A 17,670-nucleotide genomic window follows, 5' to 3' on the forward strand; every position below is an offset into this window, starting at 1 on the left:
ATTTCACCCGATGGCTTATTACAAATCTTTTCTTATCCTTCTGTTTTAACACAACATTATTTTCTACGGAATCAAATCAGGGCCAAAGGTTTTGCTGAAGTTGAAATTAAAAATTTGAAACCTAAAGTTACAGTTTTGATCTTTAAAAGATTGAAAAATACAACAATTATTTGAACAAAAAAAGCTTGAATATAATATTGATTCAATTCTGAAATTCTTTTTGAAAAATAATACATTTTCTTTTTCTTTTACATTTTGATAATTCAGGTCTTAAGTCTTTTTAATTGTAGATTATGCTTTCAGATTCAGATCTTTTTTCTTCTTTTTTTTACTTTCAGACTTTTGGCCCCATTGCTTTATTATAATATAATGAATGTGATGTAAATATATACTGCAAAATATAAATGACCTGCTCAAGCTGTGTGTTGGATTTTATGTGTAAAGCGTGCTCTATAAATAAAGCTTATCATATCATTATTAAACATTTCCTCTCAGATTTTCAAATTGCAAAAGAAATAGTGTCTAAAAGTAAAAGATGCAACGAGTCACCAGGTCGGATTCAGTATCATCACTTTAATCAAGAGTTCATTCGGAGCAAGCTGAGAATACAAGCACAATATCACAACATATCTGCAGCGGCATGACATCGTCATATCATCACTTCACTCTGGTCTGACGGCGCACGCGGTCCCAAACAGACAGCATATACGATGAGAGATATAGCACCAGGGTGTTGGGAGTGCAGAGCAGCACTTCTTGTGGTCGGGTCGGATTTGACGCTAGCAGGTTGAAGAGGTCAGACACACATGAAAATAAAAACTCACTCAGCCACTCGTTCATTCACTCAGTAACGTGGCCCTCGCACGCTGCGGCCACGCTGAGGACGACTGTTTTTACAACCAGAGAGGGAAGGCTGGGCTGTGACCATGCTTCAGGTAAAAACACCTCATGATGAACACGTGTGATTTGTTCATTTTCAGACAGCAGCATTGTTAAAAAGCTGAACTTGAAGTCCTGGCCCATTCCTTGTCCGTCAACACCTGGAGAGATCAGCCCACTCGGAGTAGGAACCGTTTCTCCTTTTTTTTTTTAGGCCTGTATGCATCATTTTTTTTTAAATTATTTAGCACAACTACAGCGTAACAGCTCAGAGGAGAGGGTGGAATACAACGCCACGAGATACTGAGTCGTCATAAAAACTGCAGTATTCCTATTAAATTAAAGATTCTCCATTTAGATTGCAGGAAATGTGTTTTGGGGTGAAACCATATTGCTGGTGTGTTTATTTTACAGCTTTAACAGTCACTAGACTATGATTTTACTCACTTTATGTACCTTTTGGTGAGATCAAAATCTATTTCTACACATGCAATATATCTGGAAAGGTCTTCCCCTTATACATTTACCTTTTAATGGCTCAATTTACAAGCTAGAGTGTGACTGTGACACATAGTCTGCTAAAACGCTGCTACTCAACCAAAGAAATTGGGGCCCTCGCATGCAAGCCGTAGCACTTATATTACAGTTAATTTGGTTTCTTAGCAACCAAACTGATGAAACCAGATATCATCCAGAACAATGAAATGAAAACCAGGACCATACAGCGGAGGCACTGTAATTAGGAAACACAACCGTGAAGCAGATTTTTGCACTTTGTCAAAAACCCTTCATGTGACGCCGTCGTGGAGAACAAGGCCCTCCACGACATTTTTACAATCATTTTAATATCGATCTCAATTGTCATCCACTCAAAGGTAAAAAAAAAAAAAAAAAAAAAAAAAGGCCCTTTTGTGCACACACTGCACGTGCACCGATGGCTCCTTTAAAAGTCTGATGTCAAACACAACTCATATAAACAATGTGCAAATTATGTGCTCGATAATATAAAGCGGTTCTGTGCACCAAAAAACAAGAAATCACACACTCTCACGCATCCACACGCTCACACGCATAGTTTACAGTGAAATTATTTGTATTATTCTAAAAGCCCAACGTCAGTGCCCATTCAAAGGTGAACAATAAATGGCAGGACAGCAAAAACAACAGGTAAGGAAATAAACCAAAGGGAAGAGATTGGCCTAATTCATCACGTAGCCTCTTAATTGCGCACGTCGAAGTGAGGCTACTTCTACTGTTTCGCTTCAGCCAGTCTGTTGCTGATCTCTTTGCTCTTCTTTGTGACCGCTCCATCTGGTTCGGAGGCGCCCAGAGAAGGTTTCTTCTTGGCTGACTGGGAACTAGAAATTTGTTTCTCTTTAACTTTTTTCACTGTCTTCGCTGCTGCTTTTGTTGTCGGTGCCTTTTTTGGTTTGGTGCGAGACACTGGTTTATCCACCTGAAAGAGACGAGAGATCTGAAAGCAACAATTTGAAATGTGAGCGGTTTTAATTTGCTTTCTTGCTGAGAGGAGGGGAAGATGAGTACCGCTCTTCTTTCTGTACATATAACGCTGCAGCCATAAGATAGTTTAGCTTAGCATAAAGGCTGGGAATAAGGATAAAAAGCCCGCCTGGTTCTGTTCAAAGGGTAAAAAAAAAAATGTAACGGACTATTTCTTCGCCCAGAGCAGTGACTTCCGGGTGTCTGCATGATGACAGGACAAGGGGAAGTTTCCGGTCTTTCTGTTAACCTAACCTTAACAACTGCTGGCTACAGGTTTATATTTAACAAAGGATATGATTATGTCAAACTCTTAGCAAGAAAACAAAGTGTATTTCCCAAAATTTCAAACTATTCTTTTAAATGTTCTTCTAACCGATGGAGACTCTAAATCAAGTCAAATCTTATTTTTGCATGCATGCAATACATACTTTCTTTTTTATAATCCTGTTACTTCAAATAATGACAGGCAAATGACACCGTGTGGTACAGGTGATATTTGCATGATGTGGTTAGTGCAATGATGATAAAAGACCCAAAAATAGCACAAAAGGTGTGTTTGTGCCTTTCCTTCAATAGAACAGTGGTGCGTGCAGTTTCTCATTAAAATCAACTTTTTAAAAAGGCATACGAAGTATAATCCCATTTCTAAAAAAGTTAGGATCATGTAAATCCATATTTAAATGAAAACTGAAGAAAGACAACATCAAATGTTGAAACAGAGAAATTTGATTGTTTTTTGAAAAATATATGCTCATTTTGATGCCAGAAACATGTTGCCTCAACAGTTCAGGGTCTCCTTTGTTGTATTTTTTGTTTCATAATGCTACAAATGTTTTTATGGGTGACAGGTCTGAACTGCAGGAGGCCAGTTTAGCACTCGGATTCTTCCGTGGTTTGACATTGTTCTACTGAAATAAACAAGGCGTTCCCTGAAAAATATGTTGTCTGGGTGAGTGGTAGCATATGTTGCTCCAAAACCTGTAAAATATCATTCAGCATTAATGGTTTCTTCTCAGATGTGCAAGATACCCATTTTATGTTTACTAAATCATCCCTGTACCGTCACAGATGCTGGCTTTAGAACTGTGCGCTGATAACAAGCTGGATGGTCCCTCTCCTCTTTAGTCCAAAGAATGCGGCATCTATGATTTCAAAAAAGAATTTCACATTTTTAATCATCAGACCACAGGACAGTTTTCCACTTCCCGTCAGTCCATCTTAAATGAGCTCGAGCTCAGAGACGGCAGTGACCCGGCATCCCTTTTGTTGCCCCTGTCCCAACTTTTTTGAAACCTGTTTTTGGCATCAAATTCAAAATCAGCATATATTTTTCATAAAACAAAAATAATACTCAGTTTCAATATTTGAGACGTTGTCTTGGGTCTATTCTCCATTAAATGTGGGTTTACATGATTTGCAAATCATGTCATTCTGTTTTTATTTACCTTTTACACAGTGTCCCAACTTCTTTGGAAACGGGGTTGTACATAGTTTATATTAGTATATGATGTTAGTCTTACACTTTCAAGAATGAAATATTTTGGTTCAAACATTAATAGCGGGGGTAAAACCTACAGGCTTGACAAGCAGACTTACAAATGTGAGGGTCGCTGGTTCAAATCCTAAATTGCTGATTAAATAAACCTTATAAACATTGTAACAAATGACAGATGTCTGTGAAAGGCTGTTTTTGACCGTAAAAATGAAGGGCTCTATTTCTGTGAATAAAAAGGTGCTGCAAAGTAAGTGGAGTGTAAAGCATGGCAAATATGTTGATGGATTTTGTTGCCACGGTTAGTCAATGTGGCATTAAGACGAATATGTTATGATATTACCAGTGAAAAGACCGGAAAGCACTGCAACTCTGTATCGCAGTGCCCAGCCATTTTTACCCTGCTGTCCAGATTAGATTCAATACATTTACTTATTTTCAGAACACATTCTTGACGCTGTGGACTTTGAAGTATGAAATTAGATGTATCGTACTGAGCTTATAGAAATCAGACAAAAGCCAAAAGGATAACATCATCTGCAAACAAGTTGTGCCAATGGGAATACCAAAAGTGCAACCGACACTGGCACACACTCTGTTGTGCTTCTGTGTTGCTTCTACGCAGACAGAAGCGGTTCAAAATGACGTACTTCCCTTAGTAGACTCACATATAGTACTCTTATATGTTAGAAACAAGCAGCAACCAACAGTGATGTCATCCGTTTGTAAGATGCCGTTCTGAAAGCCTATTTTGGCCGTGACCATATTTGGAGGAGCTGGGGAGGACACTATGCCCTGCCCACGTATAGTTGAAACCTGACTGCACCACAAACCTGTCATTCAAACTGCCACGGCCCCAAAAATACCGCTTTTTGACGTCTAATATGTAATTAATGATGCAATTATTTTCAGATGGACCGCCAGAAAACTAATAAGAAGGAGTGACTTTATCGAATGACACCAAATTGACTGGTGGAAAAAATGTATTGACTTTATATTTCATGAGAGAATTTGAATGGGAGTCTATGGAGGCTTTTTGGAGCCAACCTCTAGTGGCACTCGGTGGTATTGTAGTTTAAGGCGCCTCCACATCAACCCCATTTTTCAGACCCAAAAGCTATGTAAAAATTGTATATACAGTCTATGGTTAGTACACTTATTTGTCCGGGTACTTGTAGTACACTCCATGTTTCCATACTTTGACCGTGTTAACGCACTTCTGCACTCAAAATAGTGAGTTTTAGTATGTAAGTACGCCATTTGGAACAGCACAAGTCAGCAGACAGAGAAATACAAACTTCAATTTTGTCCCATGTAACCTGCACCACAGTGTCATTAAAATAGAGCCTGAAACAAATGTGAAGAGTGTTTGTCTTGTTTACCTTGTTTGATCGGTTTTACTCTTGATTCTAACGTGATAGATATCGACAGCATCTCTGCTTCATTACTTCTTCTGTTCATGTATTCATCCACCTTCCTGCACACCCTCAAAGTCAATTAATTGAAGCTAAATTACTCCACAGAAGGAAGTGGCTGGTGCAGGCTGAGCGGTGGGCAGGGTGGTAAATGTGACTGAGGCTCGCACTGAACAAGATGCATACTGTGTGCGTAGGTGTGTGTACAATATGCATGTTTGGCGTCTGATCAGCCTCCATGCCTTCTAGAAGAAACAGAGAACACACCTGACTACAGCAGATTTAGAACAGAGCTGCTCTCAGTCTCTGAGAAGTCCTACAGGAACGAGAGAGGGAGTGGCCACATGAACACACTACTGTAGACACACATTATCATCCAATCAACACCAGTCGTTGTCTAAACTGTTGATTACATGCACGTAGATACCGATGTATGTTATCATCAAATAAAGGCCAAGATCAAGTCATTTATAAGCTATTGTCCAAAGATTGAATATTCATTTCACATTTTTTTAGTACAGTTTGTGAAATTTACATCATATACATTTTTGGTTGCATTAAACATTTTACTTTCTAATATATCTACATGATGGAATCCAACCCAGTATCAAGCAAATATGTGTAATACACCCATTAGTCCACTAGGGGACACCATGTCAGTATTATATTTTACCTGGCAACCAACAGTGACGTCACCCGTTGGCTTGTGGAGCTTCGAGTTCAGATTTTGGGCTGTCACCATCTTGCTATTTTGGAGCCGGAAGTGACCGTATTTGGACAAACTGGGGAGGAGCGAGCGGTGGATCTGACTCGGATCTGATTGGACACTACCTATGGTGGAAACCTGTCTGCACCATAGGCCTGTCAATCTAACGGACATACTGCTTTTTGAGGCCTAATTTTTCATTAATGACGGGATTGTTTTCAGATGGCTGCTAATAAGAAGGAGTGACATTACCGAATAACATCATAATGACTTATTAAAATTGATTGACTTTCGTATTTCATGAGACGAGTTGAATGGGAGTCTTTTGAGCCGGAGCTTTTTGGAGCCAACCTCTAGTGGCCCTCGGTGGTATTGCAGTTTATGGCACTTCTGCATTGAACTCATTGTTCAGACCTGGAAGCTATGTCAAATTTTATATAAAGTGTATAGTTAAAAAAGTTATTTTACGTAGCTAATGTGATGGCCGTTAAGTAAGTTAGTTAACATAGGTGACATTAGTTAAATATATATATAGACGTGGATTTTGTCATTTGTACTCCATCACATGATCTCCTCTTTGACCCTGGTCATACCAGTGTGTACTTTTCACACCTGGGTGAGTCAAAACGTGACACTGACACGGTCTCCTCTAGTGGACTGACGGGTGCATTACACGCTTTGGTGTGATACTGGCCAACGAAATCATATAACAATGACAAATGCATATTTTACTGTTTAAAAAATGATTTAAATTGAGATGTTTTAGTTGGTGTATATAATAAATCACCTGCTATATTAGATGGCCTGACAAAATGAAATACAATTCATGCAGTGGGGTTTTTAATTGACTCAGAACTCAGGAACAAAATACTGAATCTATAATACAGAAGGGTTCATTTAGATGTCTATCAGGAGGGAGCTTCCTATATGTCATCCTATGTACTTAGAAGAAACACAACTCTGAGTGGGAATGGTAACGGTGTTTCTCAGACGTGAACTAACCTCAGTGTGTGGACGACTTCGCACCTTGGCAGCCTCCCTGCTCGGCTCGTTGTACAGGCTACGTATCCTCCTGCGGTCCTGCAGCTTGTTGTCGGTCGGGTGAGCCTTCACCTGCTCCCCCTTGAAGGTGGCGCTGTAGCTGGTCTCCAGACTGGTCTCCTCCACCGGGGGCTTGTACTGAGACGGAGCTTTGATGGCTTTCACTGTTTTCACATCCTTATATGCTTTGAACTCAGTCCTAAAAAAGAAATAAAAATAAAAGCCAAGATTTTATTATTTTTAATATCAATTACTGAAAAAACAAATTTGGATAAAATCCTCACATTGGAGGGGGAATGTGGTTTAACACTCTGCTGTCCTCTTGCACGTAGAAACATTGCAGGGTTGAATTGGATCGGTCACATACTGACAGTAAACAGCAGGTTGTGCAGAGCTACGCTGCCAGTTTGTTGCTGAACACTTCTTTCTTTATCACAGGATCATATTCGCCCGCTCATTTCTCCATATTTGCTTTTTTTCAGCACTGATGTCAAAATCTGATCTTCAGAGCTCTGTAGGGCCCAGCCTGTTTGTTTCTCCAGGGACGCGAGGACATGAAGTGGACCAGACTGGAGCTGATATCTTTGCCTCTGGACGTTTAAACGCACCTTTCATGGATAATAAAGATGTTAAATCACAAGTTGAAGAGACCTGACTACACCTGACATCCTCACATCTGTGCCGCATCCTGGGTGTGTCAATTTCATGGGGCACTCCCAGGAAACAATATAACCCCGCCCCTTTGGCCTGCAGAGCCTCTGTCCCTCCAAACACACAAGAACAAAGAGAGGCTCTGTACGTGAAAATGAACCTTTAATTCCACCTGTTATTTCATTGTATTTGTTTAATATTTCATGTGTGTTTTATGTCTACTAAATGTCTTTATTATGACTTTAGACCTCTATGTTTGTTACCTTGAAAAGGATGGAAAAAAAACACATTTGTCGATGTATTAACTACGTAAGATAAACATTGTTAATCTTATTTACTTACTCATTCAGCGATTTGTTAAAGCTGACATTTGATTTGATATTTAATGTATTTATTTTGTCTTTGTTTTTGATGCTTTCATGTTTAGAAAACATCCCTCCTTTGTTAATCCTGAACCACCAAAATAAACTGTTGGAACGGCTTTCGCATCCAGTGTTTAAATGTGCACACCACATCAGATGTTCAGTGAACCAACACCACCACCTTCACTAGAGATATTTCAAAAGATGACACATTTTTCTTTTGTAGTTAAAGGCTATTTAATGCTCCACTTTGGGAAAAATTGATTATTTATAAAAACCTGCAACTATGAAGAGATGAGTGTATTGTTATTGGTATATCCTGAAGGAAACTCTTATTGTAGTATAGTGAACTGTAATTTTACTGTTTGCTTAAGTCAAAGGTTTCCCACTCGGTGATTTAGACATTGAAAATAATTCTGGGTCAAGGATAAAAGCCTTTCTGCAACTGTGGAACATGTATTTGTTTACTCTTGTATACATGTCTATTCCTCTGCTTCTAATTATTAGCATGTGCTAAAAAATAAAAGTATGCTGTAACCAAACCATGGAAGGATTACTGAACAGGCCAAAGGCCCAATGAGTCAGGCGGCCCCCGGCCCAGAGGCTTTGTCTGAAGTGACTGTGAACATTTTTAGTTTATTTAATCAAACCACCACAAGGACACAATGACAATGGGACTAAACAACAAACAAAGACTCAAAACAAACAATTCGAAACAACCACGGTGACAGATGAAATGTCTCAAAACAACAACCAAGAGACTCAACATGACTCAAAACAAACACAAAGAGACTCAAAACAAGCACAGACTCAAAACTACTCAAAACAACCACAAAGAGACTCAAAATGACTCAAAACAACCACAAAGAGACTCAAAACAAGCGCAAACTCAAAATGACTCAAAAACAACCGCAGAGACTCAAAATGACTCAAATTCAACACAAAGAGACATAAAATGACTCAACACAACTGCAAAGACACTTAAATTTACCCAAAACAGCTTCAATAAGACTTATAACAATCACAAACCCACAACAGACAAACACATTTTTACAGAACCACAGCAAATAGACTCAGAATGAACATGGACACAACAACAGCAAACACTCAAAACACATCCATGTTGCTTCTGTCTCTTTCAGTCTGAGTGTCTTGGAGGAGGATGTGGGGGCCTTTTTAAAATCTAATCATGTGTCATGATCTTAGCTTTAAAAACAGCACGATACATTTATTTTTGATACGTTTCTCTTCATGAAAGTAAGTATCTATCTGAAGATCCTGGAGCTGCCGTTGTTGATTAATTTCATTTCAGTGGAACCAGAAGGAAGCCTTTAGTCCTTGCGACTCCCACACGCGTCCCACACACGCATCGCCAATCTAATTTGGAGGAAGCCTGCTGTACAAAGAAACCACGTTAAGACGCACATGATTACATTCAGACCCTTTTTACTGGCTTTACTCATTCATGGGCGTACAGCATTGATTTGGTAGTACTCCCAGGAAGAACAAAGCAGGAAAAACATACAAATCAATACAGCAACCTTTATCTGTGGCAATATCAGGTTCCCTGGAATATCAGTGGAGGTTGTAACAAGAGACCCTGCAGCACCAAACATCACTGAGGACCTTTAAATGATGCTTGAAGCAGTGTGGCATTCAGAGGCTGCTTATCTGGCTAAATGTTTGCAGAGATGAGGTGTCAACTGGATACTTGGAAGCAGATTAGACTCATTGTAAGGTCACAGTAAAGCAAATGAAAATTATTATTTAGAATAACTTAAGAATCCAGTTACCTCTCACGGTGCGTGACTCACACTTACTTGTAGCTGCTGGAAGTGAACATGACCTCCTTTATTTGCCGGTTGACGGCGTCAGCAGCTGCTCTGCCTTTGCTCTGCTCCGCGCTCACATCTGCAGCCACCTGTCCCTCCGTCTTTTCGCCCGTTTTCCTCTCCACCGACTTCTCCCTCTTCTTCGTCACCTCCTTCGACTCTTTCTCCTGCATCTTCTCCTCGATCTCGCTCTTCTCCACGCCGCACTCGGCCTCGGCGGCGCGCTCCACCTTGCTGCCGCCTGCGCTCTTCTCTGGCCCGCCGGAGGAGGAGGAGGTGGTGGTAGCAGCGGCGGCGGTGGGGCTGGGTTTGGGGATCCAGGGGTGGTCGTTCTTCTTCGGTATAGGCCAGGGCTTGTAGTCCTTCTGATACTGGGTTTCGTTGTTGAACGGGCCCTGAGAAGGCTGGTACTCGTTCCTGGGTTTGCAGCTGGGCTCGGGGCGCACTTTCCACGCCTTGAAGTCTTGGCGCATGACGGATGAAGTCGAGCCATCTTTACCCGCTGCGGCACCCGTCGCGGGCGGTGCCTTCCCAGCCTCCTGCTCGCCGGGATGGGGCTGGGTTTCTATGGCAATGGCACCGGCCTTCTTCAGCCTCGGCTGCGGGTGATGGGGCAGATGCTGCACCTCGGCCACATCCGAGTATTTGGTGAAAACCAAAGGCACCGCGATGTCCCCTTTATCCAGCTCGGTCCAGAAGCGGTTGATGCAGCAAGCACGCGTGATGCACGGCCATGCCATACTGTTCAAGTCTAGGAGGCTGACTATATATATATATAAAAAAAAGATGCACGGAAAAAAAAATCTGGGATAAACGTGATAATAAACGTCCTACTCACGGCTCGAGCGCCCTCAAACTGTCCTGTCAGGATTATGCAATTCTGTAGAGATGTAATCTCTGCCGGAGGAAAAGAGGCTGCCTCTCTCTCCTCCTGCTGGATATTTGTTCTCACTGAACTTTAAGACTTTGGGGCTGTGGAAAGCACATTGCCGGCTAGTTGCGCATCAAAGCGACCCCACCCACGTTGGTGTGATGCTCGGAGGTCTGCGCTGCGAGTCTGCACGGTGAACTATCACCTGCGCTCGTCACCGTCTGGCCGTCAGCGAGGAGGGAGGAGACGCCGTTAACCCCGCGCTGCCATGTCACCGACTTAAAACTCCGGTAACAGAGGCCTTATTGTTCCAGTTTGAGGAAATGGCCGAGAGTGTGGCAGGAAACGGGGACAAATAAAAATCGAGCTCCATCATCAAACCAAGTCAAATATTTACAATTTATTAAATATTTCCTGTCCGTGTTTGAATGTAATATTAAGGAGATGGATTGGAAAATGATACCGTGTACATTCTGTACTTAAGGGTTTATTCAAGTCAAATAAACCCAAGTCGGTGAAACCTAACAAGTTCCTATTTGAACAAATTTTTTCATGACTATCAATAAAATTAAAAAACTACTGCTACATCCGGAGTTGTATCTAATTTCCGGTATCATATAACTACAATTCATAATTTATTCCCCCCCCCCATTAAACGTCATTTATTTGATCCAGAACACATTTAATTACATGGTTTAAAGAGGTGCAGTTTGACCATATTCCTCCTTTTAACTCGACTAAATAAAGGCCTTGAGGCCTGCTGATGCCAGTGTAACTGCGCCCTCTGGTGGTCTTCCTGCCTCACAGCGAGTCGACTCTGCACTGAGAACCAACACCTGCCTCCACCGTGTTTCAGTTAAAAGCACACTAAAAACAAGATAGCTGTTAATTTGAACACAAAACACCTCATCTAGCAAATGTAGCATAAATAAATAAAGCAAAACAAAATGGTCGAAATAATTACAGAGAAGAAAAAAAAATGGTCAGTTTTTATGTGGACTTCCAAACACTGATGATGAATATAATCAACTGAAGCAATACATTTATCTATAAACTCTGTCTCCGAGGAGCAGCTACAAGATCTGTTGTCCGTCCGTCATCGGCGGCGTCATTTGGCACGCAGGGTGATGTAGTTGGTGGCCGGAAGAACGACGAGGCCGATTGAGCTGTCTGGGTAACCAGGGGGCGCTCTGCATGCTAAACCGGAACGAAAGCTTGTTCCCTTTTCACTGGAGCTGCAAAGAGCTGCGTTTCCGTCTCTAAAATTATCATCTGAAAATAGGAAACAGTTGATGGGAGTTTTGTCTGACTCGGATATTCAGACGTATTGAATGGAGGCGGAGAAGATGAAGAAGAACGCGGCTTCATCAGCCGGATTCATTCGGCTCCCACGAACTTCCAACGTTGTCGCACGAGCCCAACCGTGTGTGTGTGTTATTAAGCAGGAAGTGTGAGTCTTCACCTTCTTCAAGGTACCGATGAAAAGAATCAAGACTTCTCGGAATCAGTTTCTCAACATGTCGTGTTGTTTGTGTTTATGACAACTGATACCGTTACAGTTTGTGATCAGTGCCGGTAACTTCCTGATGAAGAACCACCTTCTTCACTGCTCTCTAAAAAAACACACGCATCCCGGTACGTGGAGGCACTGCAAGAACTCCACTTTCACAGTAAATCCAGCTGAACTGAGGAATTTATTACTTCGACTGGCTCAACTTATCATCAACACTGCACGGACACATAAAAAGTTGTGATTTTTTTTTTTTGTTGTCCTTTCGTGATCACGGCATCATCACCGAAGAAGCTGATCTCATAAAAAACACGGAAGCGTGAACGTTCACAGATCGAGTTCTTCGAGATGTGCCGAGTGATTATTGACTTCCAGCTAAACTTGTGAATATATCTACGATGCAGGATTAAGCTGCGGTACATTTAAAAACATGAATTATGTACATTAAAAAAAAAAAAAAGGAGAGAACTCGAAAAGCTCCGGGGACTGATTGTAAAAATCATTAGTTGTTGTTTTAATGTCCATTAAAATCATCACCGCTAACATCCATGTGTCCAAAAACATACACGGAGTGATCCAGACGATTCTGTTCAGGGGCTGCAGCCATCGTCATGACAACGCGTTCATGACTGACGGCTCCATCGGCTCACCATCGCATCATTTCATCACCACGTCTTGCCCTGCCGCCTCCTCAGGCTGCGCCTCCTCAGGATGCGCCTCCTCAGGCTGCGCCTCCTCAGGCTGCGCCCCCTCAGGCTGTGCCTCCTCAGGCCCCGTCTCCTCAGGCCCCGTCTCCTCAGGCCCCGTCTCCTCAGGCCCCGTCTCCTCAGGCTGTGCCCCCTCAGGCCCCGCCCCCTCAGGCCCCGTCTCCTCAAGCCCCGCCTCCTCAGTTTCAGGATCGTCCTCCGGATACAGCCTGCAGTATTTATCCACCATGACATCCAGGTCGTGTTTGACGCGAGTGTTGACGTTCAGCATGGCGAGGCTTTTGTTCCACTGCTTGGCCGCCGTGCTGTCCAGACAGACCTGCAGCCGCTCGCTCGCCGTGTCGCCCTTGCTGTCCTCCAGCTTCATCGCCGGCAGCGTGGAGAGCACCTTGAGAAAGGCGTTCACGTTGGGGAAGAACTTGACGTCGGGGAGCTGCAGCGTTTCGTGGATGGTGGTGGGCAGACGCACCTCTTTGCCTCTGTGCTTCCACTTGATCCTCCAGCAGTGGAGCTCTGCGGGAAGCGTGTCGGGGTTCGGGAGGTCGTTGCGGTAAACGTCGGCGTAGTTCTCCTCGGTGGTGTTGAACTTCATTTGGCCCATGACGGCCGGCACCAGCGACAGGCACTTGAGAGCCTTGAGGTTGGTGTCGGAGAACATGTCCTCCACCTCCTGCATGATGCCCCGGATGACGGGCACCGTCACGTACTCCTTGAAATACGTCTCCACGTGGATTTCGCCCACGTCGGCCGCTCGCTGTTTCCGTAGGAACAGCCGCGGCACCGTCACGGGGATCTCCATCACGGTGGCCACGCTCATGGCCTCCTCGAACCAGAACTCGTGGTAGACCTCGATGTTATCGTTGACCTCGTTTAACGAATGCAGGACGGCGGTGAGACTGTTGGCAGCGAAGAAGACGTCGAGCGTTTCCCCTTGGAGGTTCCTCCCGAAGGCTCTGGTGAACGTCAGAACGTTCTTTAAGATGACGACAGTGACGAGGATCTCAAAGTCCGCGAGAGTTTCTATTATTGAATAAGCGCTCTGTGCGACGGAAGCGGCAAACTTTCCCTCGTCGTTGTCGTGGACGCTGTCCATGCACAGCAGCAGAGGCGGCAGAACCTCCAGCAGCACGTCGAAGGCGTTGTGTTGCTCCGTCCAGCCGGAGACGCAGGCTTGTTTCAGCGCAGCTGCTTTGTCTTCGTTCTTCAGGTAGTGAGTCGAGATCGCTTTCTCGAGCTCCTCCTGAGTTAACGGCACTCTAAAGAAGACGCCGACCCTCCTCAGCGTCTCCATGACAACCTGGACGCTGGGGAAAGGCAGGCTGTTGGCCAGGTGGATGTTCAGCGCCGTGTGGGAGCAGGGCATGTGCAAAGCCAGGGGATACTTCTCCATCAGCAGCACCGCCACGGCCTTCATCTTGATGGAGGAGGTCCCCGAGGCCTTGTGGGCCTGACCGCGGCAGTCGTCCATGCTGAGCCCCCAGCGCTCCGTCAGCTGGGCCTCCAGCCTCTCGACCAGAGCCGACTCCTCACCGTCAAACGCCACAAAGTCCAAGAACTCCTCTCGGAGGACGTTGTGCTGATTGACGAAGCGCAGAAACAGAGGCAGGTGTCTCTCGCTGTGGAAGTCGACGAGTTCGCCAGTCACCAGGGAGAAGAAGCGACTCTCTCTCACCTCCATCAGCATCTCCTCTCTCACCGTGTTCTCACACACGTCCAGCAGCTGGCTCTGCTGGGTGGCCGACACGTACTGAGTGTTCACGGCCGTCGTCTCAAACCGCTTCCTCAGAGCCTCGTCTCCGGCGTTCATGCGGTAGTCGAGGAGGGCCTGGAAGTTGTCGGACTCCGGCTCGGCCGCGGACGCTTTGTTCGCCGTCAGCGGGATGCACTGTTTTCCCAACATCACCACAACCTCGAACAAAGACCTCAAGTATTCCCGAAGCTCCTTCTCCTCCGTGGACAGCTGAGGTTCGTCCTCGCCGGAGCCTTTGCTGTCCTGAGCCGCCTCTTCTTTTTTGTTGGACAGCTGTTCGATGGAAGAGGCCACTGAGGAGACACAAGACAGCGACGGCGATTCACTGAATACATGAACATGGTATTTACAAGTATTTATGACCACAAGCAAACTTCCTAATTACTCACATCTCCTTTCTTTGATTTTCTTTATATCCTCATCAGTCTGGAATTAGAACAACTGATGTTAATGTACAAAAATCAGACAGAAGTCTGTCAAATTACTGAATCACCGAACCTAAAATAACTCTGAAAAGCAACCGAAGAGCCGGAAAAAAAAAGTTATTCTTACGAGTTCTTTGATCCGCTTGCGATGTCTGGCATGAGGGTTTTTCAGATGGCTCGTTAGATCGAATATGGTCGGGATGGCGGTGTCCTTCAGCACCGTCCTGTAGGGGCTCTGGAAAGCAGCGAACCCACATGAGCAACGTTTGGGAGACGGACACGCGAGGACGGAGGACAACCATCAACGTGCCACTCACCGTTTTGCACACCATCGCTGGGTCGAAGTGTTTGGCACATAATCTGTAGTGCTTGTTCAACTGGTCGGACGTTTTGGCCTCCAGATCGGCCCGGCGGCAGTTCTCCACCCAGATCCTGCATCTAAGGAAGATAAAAGGCACAAGTCAGCTTCATTTGACATTTGGGAAACCGTAACGCACGAGGCAGCCGTCGTGTATGTACAGATTTATAACAAGCTCGCAAACATACCAAAATGCAGTTACACAATATAACTAGCTTTTCAAACACCTGTCAAGAAAAACAACCACGTCTCAGTCACCACTTTCTTTATGGTGAGGATTTAATCCTGGGAATACCATGTAAAGCACTTTGTCAAATTTGTTTTGAAAACTGCTGCATAAATAACGTTTATAATTACTAATATTACATGAAAAAAAGGAATTAAGCGATACATAATTTGCTTTTGACTGAAGGGGAAACGATGAAAGAGGGTTTATAGCAGCTTTAACTGACAGGTTCATGGATGAGCCTGATAAACACGTGTTAAAATAGACTTCAGTCGTTTAAAATAAACATTTACAGAACAGAAATAATTACTTTCTTCCAAACATGTTGACATATTCATTTAAGAATTATGACAATCGTACATTCAGCAGGAAAACACAACACCGCGTTTAACGAGGTTAATAGTGCTACTGTTTCTCAGTCATTTTATTACACCTTTAACTGGAAAACCACACACGTATCCCCGTACTTAAATAAATACGGCCCTTTTTATTTTGGTCTTACCTCTCTGGGTCCCGTGGAAACCGAAAAAACGCCAGATCGGACTGGGTGCTCTTCCGTGTGCAGTTCGGGGCCGCGCAAAAATTCGGCATGTTTTCGGCTAGGTGGTTAGCTTAGCTAACTTAGCGAGGTATTATCATCTGCTAACTTTTTTTTAATTTTTTTAATTTTTTTATTTTAAGAAGTCGGTGCGGTTTAACACCAACAGATGACGCGCGCGGCCTCAAATAGTGTCCATAAACAACTCTTAAACTGTACGAACTGGAAACACACGACACAAACACAACGGCTGAATATTAGTAGGTCGACCGATTTGCAAATTAAGATGTCCCGCCCATGAGGCACCTGATTGGCCGGAGCCAAAATTTCAGGCATAACTATTGGTCGCGCGATTTGTCATGTTGACCAATGAAAAAAACAGTAGGCTGATTTTCTTCTTCGTTCTTAAAGCACCGACAGCCGATATTCAACGCGCACTGCTTCCACCTGCTGGCTGGCTATGGATAGAACACGCTAACAACTAGCGACAGTGGGTAGGGCGACCAGTTTGACTGTGACTGCCATTTACTGAGCTGGGTAATGTACGGCAGCTATTGTGTGTTGTCCCCTGTTTAAGTTCGGCCACCAACTGGCCGATGTAAACAAAAAAAAAAGAAGAAGAAGAAGAAAAAAAAAAGAAGCATATTTTCGTCTGTTCCCGCTGCTGTAGACATCAAACCTACCCGTAATCGGTAGCTTGTGTGTTACTATCAGCGCCTATTACTAACTCTTCGCGCTCAGGACGGTAACGGATGTATTATCGAGATTAAATACGGTTCCTTAATTGAACGATGACAATAGAAATGTTCAATGAATGACATAATGTGCTCTTGTCAACGTCTAAATACTGAAGAATCCGCCATGTCGGAACATGGCTCGTTGGTCTAGGGGTATGATTCTCGCTTAGGGTGCGAGAGGTCCCGGGTTCAAATCCCGGACGAGCCCACCTTTTGATCATTGTAGGTATGATCGAAGGGGTTCTTCTGTATTACCGAAACGGCAACAACCAGCACAGTCACCTCGTCCAACAAGCTGATGTCGTCGAGCATCTGAAAACCTCAGAGACAAATCCTTCTCAACCATAAAACAAAAGGAGATACCGGCGAATGACAAAGGCTCCAATGACATTTTTGAACACTTTTCACTAAATTCTTTCTTTGTCAGTTTGTCGGTTTTTTTTTTTTTTTTTTTATAGCGTTTTGGACCTGTGGAGCAAAAGATTCTCAGGGCTCGTCCGGGATTTGAACCCGGGACCTCTCGCACCCGAAGCGAGAATCATACCCCTAGACCAACGAGCCAGGACGTCACTATTTGCCCTGTACTGTTGCTTAAATTCGTACCATTGCACGGGGTTTATCACTTGGTTATTGTTCTTCATGTTAATGTGTTTTTGTAGATTACGTG

General features: G+C 43.8%; 2 protein-coding genes and 2 non-coding genes across 7 annotated transcripts; 1 reads left to right on the top strand and 3 right to left on the bottom strand.

The window, feature by feature from the left end:
• Nucleotides 1–553: 553 nt before the first annotated feature.
• On the bottom strand, nucleotides 554–10,972 carry map6b (microtubule-associated protein 6b). Of its 4 annotated transcripts, XM_069148316.1 has the most exons (4): nucleotides 9,870–10,972; nucleotides 6,998–7,235; nucleotides 5,557–5,605; nucleotides 2,249–2,335 (listed from the first exon to the last, which is right to left on the bottom strand). In XM_069148316.1, exons 1-3 carry the CDS (start codon nucleotides 10,619–10,621, stop codon nucleotides 5,561–5,563), a joined length of 1,035 nt encoding a protein of 344 aa, XP_069004417.1. In that variant the 5' UTR covers nucleotides 10,622–10,972; the 3' UTR covers nucleotides 2,249–2,335; nucleotides 5,557–5,560. The 4 variants fall into 4 exon arrangements, with proteins under 4 accessions (XP_069004415.1, XP_069004416.1, XP_069004417.1 ...); XM_069148314.1 differs by lacking the exon at nucleotides 5,557–5,605 and having other exon boundaries at nucleotides 554–2,353; nucleotides 9,870–10,971; XM_069148315.1 differs by lacking the exon at nucleotides 5,557–5,605 and having other exon boundaries at nucleotides 554–2,335; nucleotides 9,870–10,968.
• Nucleotides 10,973–12,919: 1,947 nt separating this feature from the next.
• On the bottom strand, nucleotides 12,920–16,531 carry thap12b (THAP domain containing 12b). The gene is made up of 5 exons (XM_069148402.1): nucleotides 16,231–16,531; nucleotides 15,462–15,582; nucleotides 15,272–15,379; nucleotides 15,109–15,145; nucleotides 12,920–15,012 (listed from the first exon to the last, which is right to left on the bottom strand). The coding sequence occupies exons 1-5, from the start codon at nucleotides 16,317–16,319 to the stop codon at nucleotides 12,920–12,922; spliced, it is 2,448 nt and encodes an 815-aa protein (XP_069004503.1). The 5' UTR covers nucleotides 16,320–16,531.
• A 608-nt stretch (nucleotides 16,532–17,139) lies between these two features.
• trnap-agg (transfer RNA proline (anticodon AGG)) lies at nucleotides 17,140–17,211 on the top strand. Its single transcript has one exon. It is a non-coding gene; the product is annotated as a tRNA-Pro (tRNA).
• Nucleotides 17,212–17,492: 281 nt separating this feature from the next.
• trnap-cgg (transfer RNA proline (anticodon CGG)) lies at nucleotides 17,493–17,564 on the bottom strand. The gene has a single exon. It is a non-coding gene; the product is annotated as a tRNA-Pro (tRNA).
• Between the last annotated feature and the right edge of the window lie 106 nt (nucleotides 17,565–17,670).

The sequence above is a fragment of the Embiotoca jacksoni genome, unplaced genomic scaffold (genome assembly GCF_022577435.1).
Source record: "Embiotoca jacksoni isolate LCO1_2020_lvr unplaced genomic scaffold, fEmbJac1.0.p SCAF_14, whole genome shotgun sequence".
NCBI lineage: Eukaryota > Metazoa > Chordata > Actinopteri > Embiotocidae > Embiotoca > Embiotoca jacksoni.

What these genes read in the sequence shown, in the direction of transcription:
- map6b (XM_069148314.1), bottom strand. Translation starts at nt 10,621, where the DNA reads ATGGCATGGCCGTGCATCACGCGTGCTTGCTGCATCAACCGCTTCTGG. An exon ending in TTCACTTCCAGCAGCTACAA is followed by an intron (nt 7,236 to 9,869) that starts GTAAGTGTGAGT and finishes TTTCTTTTTTAG; the next exon opens with GACTGAGTTCAAAGCATATA. An exon ending in GAAGTCGTCCACACACTGAG is followed by an intron (nt 2,354 to 6,997) that starts GTTAGTTCACGT and finishes TGTTGCTTTCAG; the next exon opens with ATCTCTCGTCTCTTTCAGGT.
- thap12b (XM_069148402.1), bottom strand. Translation starts at nt 16,319, where the DNA reads ATGCCGAATTTTTGCGCGGCCCCGAACTGCACACGGAAGAGCACCCAG. An exon ending in TTTCCACGGGACCCAGAGAG is followed by an intron (nt 15,583 to 16,230) that starts GTAAGACCAAAA and finishes TATCTTCCTTAG; the next exon opens with ATGCAGGATCTGGGTGGAGA. An exon ending in GCAAGCGGATCAAAGAACTC is followed by an intron (nt 15,146 to 15,271) that starts GTAAGAATAACT and finishes TTCTAATTCCAG; the next exon opens with ACTGATGAGGATATAAAGAA.